This window comes from Eulemur rufifrons, chromosome 18, assembly GCF_041146395.1.
Source record: "Eulemur rufifrons isolate Redbay chromosome 18, OSU_ERuf_1, whole genome shotgun sequence".
In the NCBI taxonomy this organism is placed as follows: Eukaryota; Metazoa; Chordata; class Mammalia; order Primates; family Lemuridae; genus Eulemur; species Eulemur rufifrons.
Window position 1 is genome coordinate 45,103,993 of NC_091000.1, and position 15,863 is coordinate 45,119,855.

The 15,863-nt window shown below is 37.7% G+C and overlaps 1 protein-coding gene across 1 annotated transcript in view; it reads right to left on the reverse strand.

The window, feature by feature from the left end:
- The window catches only part of NAF1 (nuclear assembly factor 1 ribonucleoprotein), a 39,422-nt gene extending 29,522 nt beyond the window's left edge, over nucleotides 1-9,900 (reverse strand). Inside the window, exons 1-2 of the mRNA XM_069493241.1 lie at nucleotides 9,392-9,900; nucleotides 6,540-6,720 (exon numbers count right to left, since the gene is read on the reverse strand). Of these exons, the coding sequence (XP_069349342.1) occupies nucleotides 6,540-6,720; nucleotides 9,392-9,753 (543 nt within the window). The 5' untranslated portion in view covers nucleotides 9,754-9,900. The remainder of the gene's footprint in view (nucleotides 1-6,539; nucleotides 6,721-9,391) is intronic.
- Between the last annotated feature and the right edge of the window lie 5,963 nt (nucleotides 9,901-15,863).

The window sequence follows — 15,863 nt, forward strand, 5'->3', positions numbered from 1 at the left end:
ACATTCTGATTCTCTAACATTGGTATGGCCTACAAGGTTACTCGGTTAAACCAAATATTCAAATCAGTAGCACATAACGTTAAAATCTATCCAAGTAAAATTAAATTATAGACTTATCAGTCAAAGAATAGGTGTCTAAAATTTCCAGTGCAAAAGTGGAAGGAGCTAATTTGTCAAAAGTGGCCCTCTGCAAAGATGACACTTCATACTTTATGATAGCCTTGACTTCGCTAGTTCTTTTGGAGGCTTAGTATTGCGCAAGAAAAATATCAGTAATTTGATGATCTTCTAAGGCAAAATTATGTGAAGAAACTTGAATTGGATTTTCACTCAAAAATATGGAAAAAGAGCAGCACAGAATGGTAGGGGAAGAAATCAAACATTCCAAATGGAAACTAATTCTTTTTGGTACTAGTTTGGAGAGAATTGAGAAAAGTGAGGAAGGTGGAATGATATTACCTGACCACTTTTCTCATATTACCCAAGAACAGAGGACATGCATGTGGCAGCCAATTACCTGATGCTATTAGGTGAGCCTTCACTTTTCAGATATGGTTGGAAAGTAGGATCCAGTCCCTGGAGTACTGAGAGCCATGACTGATTTTTTTTTTCCTATAGCTGGTAAAACATATTGGGAAAAAAAAGTGGATTAGGTCTGTACACCTGTACGCTTTGTGTCAACTATGACCATATTTAACATTTAGTCTAATTTATCAACTTCTCCAAGGAAAGTAATTTTACAAGTTTCCATGGAACTCAGATTATCACCAGTAAGCATTAATGCCATCATTAATTTTCCTATTGTATATGACACTAAACTTAGACTAGCCCATTAAATATTTTCACCTAAAAAATGAAAGTCAACACTTCTTTGAAGTGTCTTTCATATTTCTCTTTTAAATGAATACATTCTCGTCCTGTTTTTCTCTAAAATTACTGTCACAGAAACAAAATGCATAAAAACATCTTCAAAAATACTCATACAAATATAAAACTGAAATAAAATTATACTCCATTTCAATAAGGAAAAAAACCTCCAACAATGAATGTAACTCTAATCATACTTTTTATGTTGAGGATTCCATGTCCCAACAACTCTAAGACACAGGTTTTATATACCATTAAGATAAAAGCACTGCCAAGTAAAATGCCATAGATTATTAACTCAAATTTTTAAGAAATGTTAAAAGGTGAAAAAAGTGTTCATTTGAGAATTAACAATGTTAGCTGCATGGAATGAATGAACAAACATTGCTTGAGCCCCTTCTATGTAACCAACACCCGGAATACAACTGTGACAGACTCGGTCTTTTCCTTGGGAAAATTCTCATGCTCTTCACTTGTCACCTTCCTACATATGTCTCCTTTCCAATCCATCTTTCAATCTCAGTTCAAGCCATGAGGCCTTCCTTGACGACTGCAGTGCAATTTATCTCCCCTTCCACTCAATCCTATGGATTCTTATATACAGTCCCATTCATCTGACAGTCATTAACTCTCTGGTGTTACTTTGCTTTTATTAATAGCATAAGTGTGCACGCTCACTCTCTACCTACATTACTCTTTAACAGATATTTGTCTTTATCCTCAAAAGCAATCAGAATTCACTTATTAAAGTCTACTGGGGAATGGGGGAATACAAAAAAATGGAATATTTCTGTCTAATAAAAATTATATATCTATATACACAGGACATATATGGATACTCTACTGGATGAAACAGTATTTATTTGAAATTTAAGGAATCATTCATGCCTCTTGTAAGTTTTATTGAAATAATTTTGTACAACAAAGTGCAAATTTTTAATTTTTTAAAAAACTCGAGTATTATTTTTGAAGAACATCAAATATTAATGAAAAACTATTTCCTTTGAAGTATATAAGCCAATACTAAAATATCAGGCATTTTGACAAGAATGTTAATAAGTGCTATCAGTATTCTAAAATAGAATGTAATAATTCCAAATACACCTTTAGTCATAAAAAGTATAAGATGAAAGATGCCTGCACTTAGGACAAAACTTATAAACCAAGTTAGGTCTTGAAAATGACACATTCAATCAGTATCAAGTGTAGACCAAGGTGTAATAAAATTTCACAAATGATGGGAGATCAAACAGGCATGAAATATTCCACTGCCATGTCTAACCACTTGAGGTGGCCCAGATAGTTCCATTCTTTCATGTTAGAACATTTTAGAATGTGTCTGCAATGCCAGAATCAGAAAAAAATATAGTGTACTCAACCTAACTACAAACTGCACTTCTTTTTAATATAAAATAAGCAGTCTTCAAATTATGAAGGCTAAATTTCCCCAAGAACTGCCTACAAGCATTAAATTTTCTTCTTGGTTATGCTACATTATATGCCAAAATACATAACATTATCCCTACTTAAGTATTAGCCATTTCTGATCCCCACAAGCACTGTACTCATAATACTAAAATGTTATGTGAAACCTTTCAGGTTTTCAGAAGAGAAAACAATGAGCACTGACAATGGGCACTAATTTGCAAAACTCATTTCTGATTAAGTCATAATGTTTTAATGACTCGGCATTTTCAATTACATTTGAGGTATGTGAAGGAATAGTTCAGGGCATAAACTGCTGTGAAAATATTTCAAAAAGAACCTAGTTTTGCAATTCACTGAAACACTGAATAAATCTTCTGTGGTTTAACTTAGTTCCAAAGCTATAAAATGTATGCTGCTTTACAGTTACTGTGTAGGCTGTATATAAATCTTCTCAGCATTAAAGAAGGATTTATGTTTAAAAGAATAATTCTACTTGGTTAAATGTAATATATAATATAATTGTGACATTATAAAGAGAGACAATTAAGACCCTCCTTTTTCAATGCCCCTTTTGCTTACTAATCCCTTTTTTTTCCTCCTTCCCCTCACCACACCCCAACTTTAAAAAAAAAAAAATTGGGTTACAACCAAGTCTTCCTAGGGTGACAAGATTTGGTTATAACCCAATTTAAAAAAACTTGCATCTTTCTAAGGTTTAATTTTAAAAGAGCAATCACAAAGTTACCTCACTGTAGCTCCCATATACCTATAACCAAAGATCCGCATAGTTAGTAGTTAGATCACCAGGCTCTAACTTTCCATAATAGAAAAGATTTAAAGATATAGACCCAGAGAGGCAACATCCTGCTTGAGGAGCAGACTAAATGGAGGTAAAAATTAAGCTCAGCAAGCCTGAATGAAAATAATGACATCTTCTGCCTAGAAGATGACACATTTTAGAAAGAGGCTGGACAAAGAACTAGGTTAAATTGGGCATGTCTGTGTCCTAGAGATCCCTGTAGGTCCAGCATAAAATCTAAAATTGGTTTTAACTGTTTGGTACATTTTAATTTATGCATAACTTTTAGCAAAGACAAGATGGCTAGAACAGTTCATTAATTTTCTTCCAAATTTCATTAGGTAATTAAATTAATAGAACACATTGAGCTAGCAGCTCTAACGAGCTAAGATATACAACCCTTGCTGGCTAAGAGTCCAAGGGATATCTCAAGAGTCCTGAGTAAAATGGCCATACCACACCAACTAGAACTAGTTTCAACAAAAGAAAGGACACTTCCCAGGAGGAATGGATTGTCATTTTCCCAGGAAAAAAAAAAAAAAATCTAAGCTAAGTAACAGACCTGTCCCAAAAGTGAGCAAAGAAATATAACACTAATTAGCCAGTTCGTGAGGAAGCTGAAGGTAAAAGATACCGTACTTAGAGCCAGGGACACAGAAATCCATGTACAAGCTAGGATTAAAAAGATAAATCTAACTGTAAACAGGGGAAACCAGTCAGTAAAGAAAGAGTAAAATGACACACAGACTATCCAAGAGGCATATATAAGAGACAGCATGACCAGTCCTAATAGCTGCCTTAGTTTCCAGGGGCTTTCCAACCTGTGTAAGTTTACAGTAAATCTCCCTGCTCTCGAGGTAATTTGAGTCTCTATTCCTCACAACCACAGGAGTCCAACATAAGTCACACATGATAACCACTTCCAAGTATTTCCCTCTTGCCCTCTATAGAGTACAATTATTACTGTCTACGCAGCATCCCCTTCTGGAATATATATAAGCCTCACTTTCCCGTGAACGAGAACCCAGTCCTTGCGGTTTATACAGGGCTGATACCACATCCAATCCCCCAGACTCCTCATGATAAAACACACATTCACACTCCCTTTCTGCCAACTGTCTCTGATGCACTCCCACCCTCTCACACTAGCCCATGTGCTCTTTTTAAGTGTTCACTTTCCTACACATGCTCTCCTCACACTCTCTCCTACGCATGCCCACACAAAGAGGAGTGACTATGTGACTCATGCCCAGGCAATCCAAATACCCATTCCACTGGCATCAATGATTTGTGAACTAGGTCCCAGGTAAGCCACTAAAAGTCAAAAGTCATGGGACTTTATCAGTGGCCAAACTGCCAGCCCTCCTGAGCAACGGAGAAAGAAGCAGAGTTCGAAAGATATTGAGTACTTGTGACTCTACCATCCTTGGTATTCAGTACCAAGTCTTTCTTTTCCCTTGAATTTCAAAGTTGAAACCCTGAAGGAGTCCTGACAAATTCTTTCAGAGTCCTAAGTCAGAGATTCAGACCAGGGAATTCACCATTCCTGTACCTATCTCTAGCAGCAGAGTGGTCTGAAGGACTAGGAACTTCTAATGAGTTTCCTTGCTAATCTTATAAACATAAAGTGAACAGCTACTAAGACTCCAAAATGAAAAAATAAAGACTATAATTGCCTCTTCCATCCTTCCCAAAGATCTCTTGAAACTATTACAAAAAGAACAGACCAGCCCACATTCCAAGTTTTAAAAGCTTGACATTATTTCCCAGTAAAGTGGAATTTTCTCATAAGCCAAACATACATTCACATAATTCAATAGCACTTTTAGCAATTAAATGTATTTGTCTGCTTTATTTACTGTCTGTCTCCCTTTACTAGACACTATGAGAGTAGAAATTGGATTGTAGCACCTGGCATATGGCAGGTATGTTATAGCACTTTATAGCACCTGGCATATGGCAGGTGTGTTATAATAATTTCTTAAAAGAATCAATAAATATAAGATACCTATTCACACACTTATTCTATAATCTCATATTACTTCTGACTCAGAACCCATTATCTATCTGTAAAGCACTCTACTGAGCACTATGAGAGCTAAAAGGTCAGATATAAACTTAGTCCTCAAAGAACATGGTTTCTGGCCTCTTTGTGCCATAGATCCTTTTTATCTACAAAAACATAGGTACTCTATCCAGAAAAATATCTAAACAAATATGCTAAGATTTTTGCATTAAATTTTAAAACATTCTCCAAGTAAGAATGCCAGATCTAGTAAGATAAATAAGACAATAATAAATATATATTTTTAAAAGTACTGTGGTCTTTTTCTTTGTTGGTTTTTATACTCTAAGAGGCAACCATCAAGACACAGGCAAACAAGAGCAAACAAGTCTACTAATGCTTTCAGAAAACAGTTATAATTTGGGAGCCTTTGTGTACAAAGACCATTAAGAGATATAGACACATCTGTAGCATGAAAACATGAACCACTGATGAAGTTGCACACAAATCCAAAGGTTTTCAATGCATAAAGCATAAGTGAGACAAGAAACTTCTTCTTATAAGTAGCACAGAGAAAAACAGAAATAATTAAGATTGGTAGAATCCAAACAGTAATGGAAAAAACTACTGATGACCTGGAAGCTTTTAAATTTTTTTTCAAATCTTGCATTAAACTATCTCATCATTTTAAGTGTTATAGAATAATTATGATTAGTGATCACCAACTTTTAAAATGCATTAATAATAATTAAAAGTACACGGGGGAGGTGGAGGAAAAAACGTGGCAATATATCCTACATTCGGAAATTCTGAGATTTTCCTCTTGGGTCATAGGTTTTCAACATCATCCTCCTAGGGAAAGTTTAGTTTAAGAGAAAATAACACCATAGGAGTCAACTGCAAAACAGACCTATAAAGTGCAAATAAATACCATTCTACAATAAAGTTTTCTCCAATTGCAATAAAAACACTCTAAAACTTCAAGTAAATAGGAATACTAAAAGCCTCAGCCCTTTGAATTTCATTTTTTCTTCTCTAAATGCAATCAGTCAATTAAAAAGAAATTTTCAATTGCTAATGAGAAAAATTTTCTGACTTATGGACCAAAAAAAAAAAAAAAAAAATACCAAAACAAACAAAGCACAGTTGCAATCTACATAAGAAGTATCTTCTGGGGAAGATAAAAAATGGAAATTTCCAAACTAATTTGATACCCCAGCAAAAACAATTATCAAATGTCAGAGTCAAAAGCAACCCTAGAGATTATCCAGATCACTCCTCTCTTTTACATAACAATGCCAAGGCATAGCAAAAGTATGCCCAGTAAGTTGAGAATGGGCTTCAAATTTACAAAGCAGATACAGGCCAAATGAGATCACTATTAGTACCATAATATATTTTAAAACATGCAAATTAAACTTAACAAATATAAGTACTTACATTAAGAAGTAACTCATCTTTTGTTTTAAGAGGAAGACTCTTATTTTCTTTCTCCACTTGCAAATCATCTTCTCCATCTGACAGCGCTGGAGGAAGTGATACACAAGAGGAAGATGATGAAGAAGAAGATGATGAAGACGATGAGGAAGAGGATGAGCTTGAACTATCTGAATCTATTTCACTGTAGGGAAAAAAAAGTTAAAAACTTAGCCCACAATTATAATGGTATTAAAATAAGATTATTCCACTAGGAAATACCAATTTTACTACATGTTTACTATTACTGTTCTAAATCAAAAGCTAGCATTTTGAAGCTGACCATGGTATTAGGAAAGTAATCTTTAATCCACCAATGACATTTATAAAATTCCTGCTATAACCCAGATCCTCTTATTACAATAGTCTCATATATCATACATCTGAGTATAACTAAGCATGTGACAAATCACTGACAAAAGGGAGCTCTGGGCATGGCACCTCTTAGTCTCCAACAACCAAATCACTTAATTGCCAATAAAGCGTTTCTTCTGTCTTCAGACAACTTGCTAACTCTCAAAGTTACTAAGCATGTTGACCACTCTACTCTGTGAAAACTCTTTTGACCCTTGACTTCCACAGAAATTCCTGTTACCAGTACCCCTTAGCTCAGTTTAAGTTTTGCTCCTCCTTCCAAACCTTTATAAGTGCTATTTTTGAAGGTTCCATCGTCAGTTACTTTCTCTCTTCTCTCTGTACTCTTTCCATGGATAGAGGAAATCATCCACTCCAATGATTTCAATCATCATTCATGTGCAGATAAATTCCTAAATCTTCAGCCTTGACATCTGTAAACTCTGCCCTCATCCCTGAGTACATACTGGCCACTTTTGTATGAATGACCTACACACATCACACTCACAAGTTAAAAACAAGAAGAAAAAAGTGCATTCTCCTAACTGAATCTGCTTCTGTCCTTGACTTTCTATTTTATTTCACTGCTTTGTTTTTAATCCAGTCACTATAGGTTGAAATCCTGGAATCATTTTGAGCTATTGAATTTTCACAACAATGATAAAGTCCTATTTTCAGGTTGGTAAACATCAGTCCTATTCCACCTCTTCATCTCATTTCCACTGCTGCCTATTTCCACTATGACCCTATTTCAGGGCCTCATTTCTGACCGGCTTTCCTGTAACAGTTGCATAACTTTGATGCCAATACTGGCCTCTCCTCACAACAATCATGCCTTCATTCCACTGCTATTACCTTCATCTTCTCAGGACCTTCCATCCTAAATCAGTTCATGCTCTTGTTTTTTATATGTTTTTTTAAATTATAACTAGATATCAGATGTAAGGGAATTATTAATTTTGTTGTGTTTGATAATTGTATTGTTTACATAAGAAAAGGTTCTTACTGAGAATGCATGCTGAAATATTTAAAGATAAAGTATTATCTTTAAAGATAAGAGTCTATAACTTTAAAATTGTTCAATAACATACATATATATGAAATCAATAGTTGCAAAATGTTAATAAGTGTTAAATCAATGTGGTAGCTATATGGGTTTATACTATTCTTCCTACTTTTTATATATTACCTCCTCTAAAGCCACCCCCTAGCCACCAAAAGTAGAGTTTATTTTCTTCTCTAGTTCCCACAGCACTTTTTTCTAACAGCCTAGTAGAATCTGGCTGGTACTATACTTCCTTGAAAATCATGTCTTCCCAGCTGGATTGTCAATAGCTTGAAACCAAAGACCACGTATATGTATCAAAACGTCATCCAGCTAAGACAGGCAAAAAGTTGTAACTCTTTTCACTTTTTCAAATATTTGGTACTTTCTGCCATCACCCACAAAGGTTCAGAAATAGTGTCCTGACACTAAGTTGTCCACACTGACACTAAGTTGTCCACACTGACACTAAGTTGTCCACACTATTCTGACACCATATCTTCTCTGCTTTCAAAAACTATCCCAAATCATCCACCACTTTCTTCACTTTCCTAGTGAAATGAACTCTGAAAGCCCACAAGATGATAATACTGTAATCTTAATACTGCCAAGAAATCCAATTTGGTTTATAGTTGCCTCACTCCCCTCCCCCAATCTAATTTACACCTTCTCCCTCACTCTCTACTCACCCTTCTCCACTCCTACTCTCAGCTGATAACTTCCCAGAAAAAACTCTCATCTCCTCCCAGAGTTGTCTATCTTGTTCACCTGTTCAGTACTCCTTATAACACTCAAATATTTGGTAGACAATGTTCAGTGTGTAACATGTCACATGCTGTAGTCCTCTCCTGCCAGGTTTCAAATTTAAAAGACACAAGGGAAGAAAAGGCTCTCAAAAAACATATGCAGAGTATAAATAATACTAAATAACACTGCTTAGCCAAGTCCATGAACACGTGTTTACAAATTAACATTGTTGTCAAGAACCAACTTCGAAACACACAAAATAATTCCTTTCCTAATCCTCAATTAAACTGGTTCAAAAAACAAGACCACACACTAAACTTAACGAAAAAAATTCAGACCCGACACAAAACTCAGTTATAACCACAAAGGTAGATACCAACAGTAATTACGGAAATTAATCTAAGATACTCAGGTTTTCTATAGTCTAAAAAAGATACTATGCATACGTAGAACCTTTCAGAATAACAAATTTAGGAAAGCAAAACTGATAAGTTCATATTCACAAAGCGATGTGCAATGAAGGGCAGCAAGTAATGGGCGGTCCGAACTACACGTCAACACGTGTGCCCTGACCATCAGCGACCTCCCCACCCTCCAGCACCCACGCGAGCAACCCTGGGCTCCTAGGCCCCGGTTCCCCCCGCTGCTCCGGGGCCCGTAGGCACCCGACCTGTCTGAGTCGGAATCCGAGTCCGAGGTCTCCAAGGAGTCCGGGGTAAGCGCCGGCTCTGCGGCGCCCGGGCCGGTGACGCAGTCCCCGCAAAGCGGCGGTTGTGTCTGCGGCTGCTGCGGCATGGGGGTGCCGCCCGCGGTAGCGCTCAGAGCAGGCTGCAGCGGCTGCTTCCCGGCAGGGTTATCATCCACGACCTGCCCAGTGTCCGGGGACCCTTCACACAATTGTAGCGGCAGCCGGTGCCCAGGCGCAGGAGCAGAGCCCGGACAAGGCACCGCTGGATCTTCGCCAACCCCAAGGCCGGTGCCATTGAATTTCAGAGTTTCCAGCTGAGCGGCGGCGGCCTCCACTACCTCCATTGCGCCGCGCCAGAGACCTAGTCGGCCTTAGGGTCGAGGTCCGCGGACAAGCTGGGCTTTCTTGTAGGGGAATAAAACAACCTCAGCAGCCGTTGCCGTGGCGCCGGGGCCCAACTTTCCGCGTTTCTCAGGTAACTACACGAGGAGAGATACCGAGACACGCCTCCGCCGCTTACCCGGCGGTGCTTCCGGGAGAGCGTATGACGTATGTGGCGCGACGGCGCGACGGCTCGACGGCGCTCACTGGGGACTGGACGGATCCGCGGGACCATTGGAAATCAGAATGCAGGAGGCCTTAAAGCTGTCCTTTCCCCTGCGTGGTCTCAACCGTGTCTCTATACACCAGGCCAGAAGGCCAGACTTACTTATTGCTGGATCTAAGCCGATTCTGCTCGAAGCGCCCATGTGAAGCAAGGATTATAGAACGGGAGATGCCTGAAGAATGCGAGTTCTGTACCTCAGAAACTTGAGCCAGGAAGTTTTGAAAAGACATAGTAATTTCATTAAAGTGAAATGAAGTTAGATTTATCGATCTATAGATAGAACATTGACTATTCATTTTAAAAAAATAACTACAGCTATTCCATTTTTCTTTCCCCAAAGTATTCCCAAAATAAAGAGAGTAGTAATGGTGAACGGAATTTCGCTGCTTGTTAATGTTATGAAAATGTCTGTATCCTAGTTTCTGTGACACTGCTTCATAGAAAGGGTGGAGTGAAACTAAAATATACTAACTTAACCTGAGAAACCATTAGTCTGAATTTTAAGGAGGACAAGAAAAAAGTTCTTAGGACGGAGGAAGAGATCAGAATTCTCTGGTTTCCTATAAGATCTTCAAGTTGATAATCATGGGTACCATTTATTAAGCACGTGTATGTTCCAAAGACTGTGTTAAAGATTTCATAAATTACGGAGAAGTTACTGTGTACCATACACAGTAGTAGACCTCATAGAAATTCAAGGCAAGTGTAATACATTGTCTCTGGTTTTTTAGGGAGCTTATAATCCAGTTGAAGTAAAAAAAGGTCAATGCCCAGGAGATAACTAGAAAGATATTTGAAATATGGAATAGAAAATCGAAGTGCAGCAGCAATGATCAGTTAATTAGGACTGATGGGCTATATCATGGAAATCCTCAAAATGAAGCAGGAATTTAAACAAGATATTACGAATTCAGTAATTAAGCAGAGCTCAGAGTTTCCAGATAAGCAGACCTGTGCTCAAATGCCAGCTTTACCATTTCATTGTTGGTATAACCATGAACTTTAACAGGTAATCTAATGTACCTAAATCTCAATTTCCTTATCTTTAAAATAAAGATAAAAATACTATCTCATTTAGTTTATGTGAGCATTAAGTAAGGTTTTATACAGAATGGCATGTCATACAATGTGCAAAAATACTTGAAAACATGGAACAATGCATGAATTCATGAATAAAATGATATTTCATTGACAGTGATCTTGCAGAGATACACAGTATGGATTTGAGGAGGGAAGAGATTTGAGCCAGAATGACCCTCTAGCCAGCCAAAACTTTGTTGCATTTTTCCAGGAATTAGGTGATAAAAGTCTGAACCAGGACTAGAATCAATGAAAGAGAGTAAAGGAAATCCCCAGAATCAGGGGATAAATTAAAGTACTCTAAATTTATGACCAAGAAAACTAAAAAGTTGGTACTAGTAACACAAATGGAGAAGTTAGGAAGAGATAAGTATGTGAAGTTAAATTTGAAGAAAAACTAGATAGTCAATTGAAAATGCCAATAGATATTTGAAAATAATAGGCTGGAATTCCACAGAAAACTTAAGACCAGAAGCATAAATCTAGGGATAATTCAAGTAACCATTTACATAATATTACTATGTGCTATGCACTGCAGTATGAACTGTGCATACAAGAAGATAAAACACAGTCCCTGCCCTTAAGGAGTGAACAGTTTAGTAGAAAAGACAAGTTGGAACACAAGTGATACATATTATAGTAGAGAAATGTACTATAGTAGAAGCATGTACTATAGTTGAGGAATGTATAAATGGAATAACTAAAGAGAGAGACAGCCTAGCAAATTTAAGGAAGGTGTAGTATACTATGAGACATATCGTGGCCATAAGATTAATGATCGCCATAAGACCCACTCAAGCCTCTGGAAGGACTGATAATACATGTCACTTAGCAACATGATACAACCTGGCCCTGGGAATTTTCAACCCTGTCTTAGGGATTTCCAGAAGATAAGGCCACTTCAGCACAGATGCAACTTTCATGAACCTTTATAACAAAGCTTACCCTTACACAAATAGCTTAAACTCCCTTTATGAAAGAACATCTGGTAACTGACCCTGAAGTAATACAGGTATAACAAAGGGGGAAGGATTCCCCAACTCTGAGAATGGTCTTGGGATGGAGACTCTCCCAGTCAGTCATCTGAAATCCTGACTATAACTGGCCCATGCCACCAGCCTCTTCCCACTATCTGTCTCAGAAGAGCACTCCCAGAATAAACTATTTGAGCATAAGAAGGTGTCTAAGACTCATCTTTGACTGGATGGGAGCCAAAGAGAAGAAGTCGCCCCTAGGAAAGCTGGTTAAACAGGACTACCCAAATCCCCAAACATGACAGACGGCTTTACAGTGAGTGTGACATTTGAGCTGGACCTTTAAAGAGAACCATGAATTTGTTAATCTGAGAAAACAGGAGAACTTCACAAGGGAGAATAAATAAGATCATGTAATTTCCTGCTTAAAACCCTAAATATTTATAAGTATACTTAGAATAAAATCCAGATTCTCTGCTTTGATTTTCAAAGCTCTACCTGATATGGCTGCTATTTACCTCTCCAGTTTCAATCTCTTGCCATTTTCCTCACCCTTGTGCCACATGCTCACTGGTCTTCTTGATCTTCCTTCAACTCACCAAGTTTATTCTTCACTGTTTCAGGACAGGGATAGCTGTACCTATGCCTAGCTCTGAAGTAGGTCACTATTCCACAATTGGTACTTTCCTAAGTGCTTGAATGTTTCAAAATGTCCTGAATCTACCCACTTCCAAAGCCTGCCTCAGTACCTCATTATTTCTAACAGCTGCTTAACTTAGCCTAAAGTCTTTAGCCTAAGGCTAAATCTAAAAACATTTCTTGAAAGACTGAATAGCTTATGAGATCACTATTAAAATTAAGAGACAATTTGCCTTGAACTAAAAACCATATTACATTTCAAAGTGAATATGTAAAAACCTAAAAATATCCTTTAAAGTGCAAAAATAAAGGTTATGAGAAGAAAACAAACAGAATTTTGCAAGTTCACTATTCTATTAATATATATAGTAAGGGTTTTGAAATTTTACAAAAAAGAAAAATAATACTGCTACCTAACTCTTAAAGCCATTTTTACAGTTTTGTAGTGCCTTGCTCTCAAATTGTGGTGGTGGATGAGCAGCTTCAGCATCCTGCAGGAACTTGTTAAAAATGCAGAATCTCAGGGCCTACCCTGGACTTTCTGAATCAGAATCTTCGTTTTATCAAGATTCCCCACATGATTTGCATGTGTGTAAGGTAAAATGCATTTGTATAGGCAATAGGTTTCTTAGCCACAACTAAGATGACTGCCACAGTGTTTTTTCCATCCCAGCCTCCCCACCACTGTCCCCGGCTAGCCAGCCTTCCAGGGAGGCATGAATCAGCATACTTATATAAGCAAGGTGTTACCTCCTATGTGAACCCATGTGATCACGCTTTCCCCCGGCATGTTGCCACTATTGTTCAGAGCCATATATAAGCGCTCGCCGTGTTCTTGGCCATGCTTTTCGCTGTTGCGCTATCCCCCCCACAATAAGGAGCATGTCTCACTCGCCTTTCCTTCCAATTTCCGAAGCCTGGGCCGGAGCACATGCACTGGCCACAGAGCTTCCTCCTCACTATGCACATTAAAGTTTAAGAAACTGCCTTAGTGGCTATATGAGCATGGGAAACATCCATGGGCTAGAATAGTGCTTGAAAGGTAAATGAATCAATACCTTTTGTAAAAGAATAGTGGAAGTGCTGAATCACTGAGTCTATGCTGAATAGGCTGCTTATCTCCTTGTCTGTTGATACCTGTACGTGGGTGTCCCACAAGGACTTCAGATTCCCATGTCCACAGCTGATTTCAGCATCTTTTCCCTCATAACTCTTTTTCTTTATTCCCTATTCTGGTAATGACACCATCATCTACCCAGTCACTCACTGTATACCAGTCCCAGCCTCACCAACTTACTGAATGACTTAATCCAAGTAACTTAGTTTTCTCTGTCTGATATTCATTCATTCAGTGAATACATATTCACCAGGCACCACCTTTGCGTCAGGCACTGTCCTAGGTATTAGGAATAAAGTGATAAAACAGCAAAGGCCCTTGAGCTCATGGAACGCACAAAATAAAATTTCAGTTTTAAATGAGAATGGTCACCACAAGTGATCTCAGTAGACTGTTGAGAATGCATCAGTGCCAATCAAGGTGAAGGTTAGGATATGAAGAAATTGGCATTGCTGATCCCCTACACATGTTGAGTTTCAAGTAAGATTTCATTTAAAGAAAGAATTTATTAGTTTGTGAGAATGTGGAGAGACAGGAACATTCTTACACTGCTGGTGGGACTGCAAATTAGTGCAACCTCTGTGGAAAAGAATTTGGTGATACTTCAAAGGGCTAAAAATAGAAATACCATTCGATCCAGCAATAGCACTATTAGGCATCTACCCAAAAGAACAAAAGACATTCTATGATAAAGACATCTGCACCCGAATGTTTATGGGAGCCCAATTTACTATTGCAAGGATGTGGAAACAACCCAAGTGCCTGTCAATTCATGAGTGGATTATTAAAATTTGGTATATGTATACAATAGAATATTACTCAATTATAAGAAATGATGGTGATCTAGCACCTCTTATATTTTCCTGGATAGAGCTTGAGCCCATCCTCCGAAATGAGGCATCACTAGAACAGAAGAACAGGCTCCACATGTACTCGCCATCAAATTGGCACTAACTGATCAACACTATGGTGCTCACATGGTAGTAATATTCTTCAGGGATTAGGAGGTTGGGGTGGGTAGATGCACAACTAATGGGTGCGGTGAGCATTGTAGGGGGAAAAAGGCACTCCTCAAATCATGGTTTGGGTGTGGCAAAGTCATACCATGTAACCAAAATGTTTGTACCCCCATAATATCCTGAAATAAATAAATAAATAGAAAGAAATTAGTGGGGAAAAAAATGAACACTGATAAGTTGAAACCTGAAGCCTTTCCTGGAAATGTCATTTCATACAGTCTTTGGTTTTGGTTTCCAAAATTTTTTAATTTAATAATATTCGTGGTTGTCACAGATTGATCTTAGTTTATTTCAATGTTAAAAAGACATGAATAGACAGATGTGCAGTTCAGTTAGAGGCTTGCAATGCCCTTGTTAGATGGAAATGAGATTTCTAATATGTGTCACATGGTGATTAGAAGGAGGTTCTATGACTGTTGAGGTGAGGTGCTATTTCTATTTTCATGTAATGCAGCACTAGGCTGAGTCAAGGTCTGATTTTTGCATTGTAGACTAATATGGTAGGAAAAAGAGAGAGTGTAAGTGCTATTTTGGTACAAAACTGCCTGACATTTTACTGGACTAGTTTGAGAGTGTGGACAGAGAGAATTAAAAAAAAAATTTATATATATATATGTGTGTGTATGTGTATATATATATATATATATACACATATATCAAAAGTGAGCCAACTTTTAGATATCTATAACTGTGCATGTTTCAATAAAGAAGTGAAGGTTTTCACTCCATAATGACTGAAGAGTATGAAAGTTACACCTCCTGCTGCCTAGTCTTCGCTCACACTCAGGTAGTAAAAAGAGTGACTTATCTGATTGGTGAACTTGAGAAAAAAAACCTGATCATGCTTGGCCCAGTACCTTTGGGTGCTCTTCAAGCTCTGTCTACCAGCAGACGGTACATTCTGAGCTATCTTTCATTGTGCAATAACAATAATAAGTGCAAACACATAAATAGAACTTACCGTATGCTAGGCACTGTTCTGAGCTCTATATAAATGAATTTACTTCTCTCCACAGAA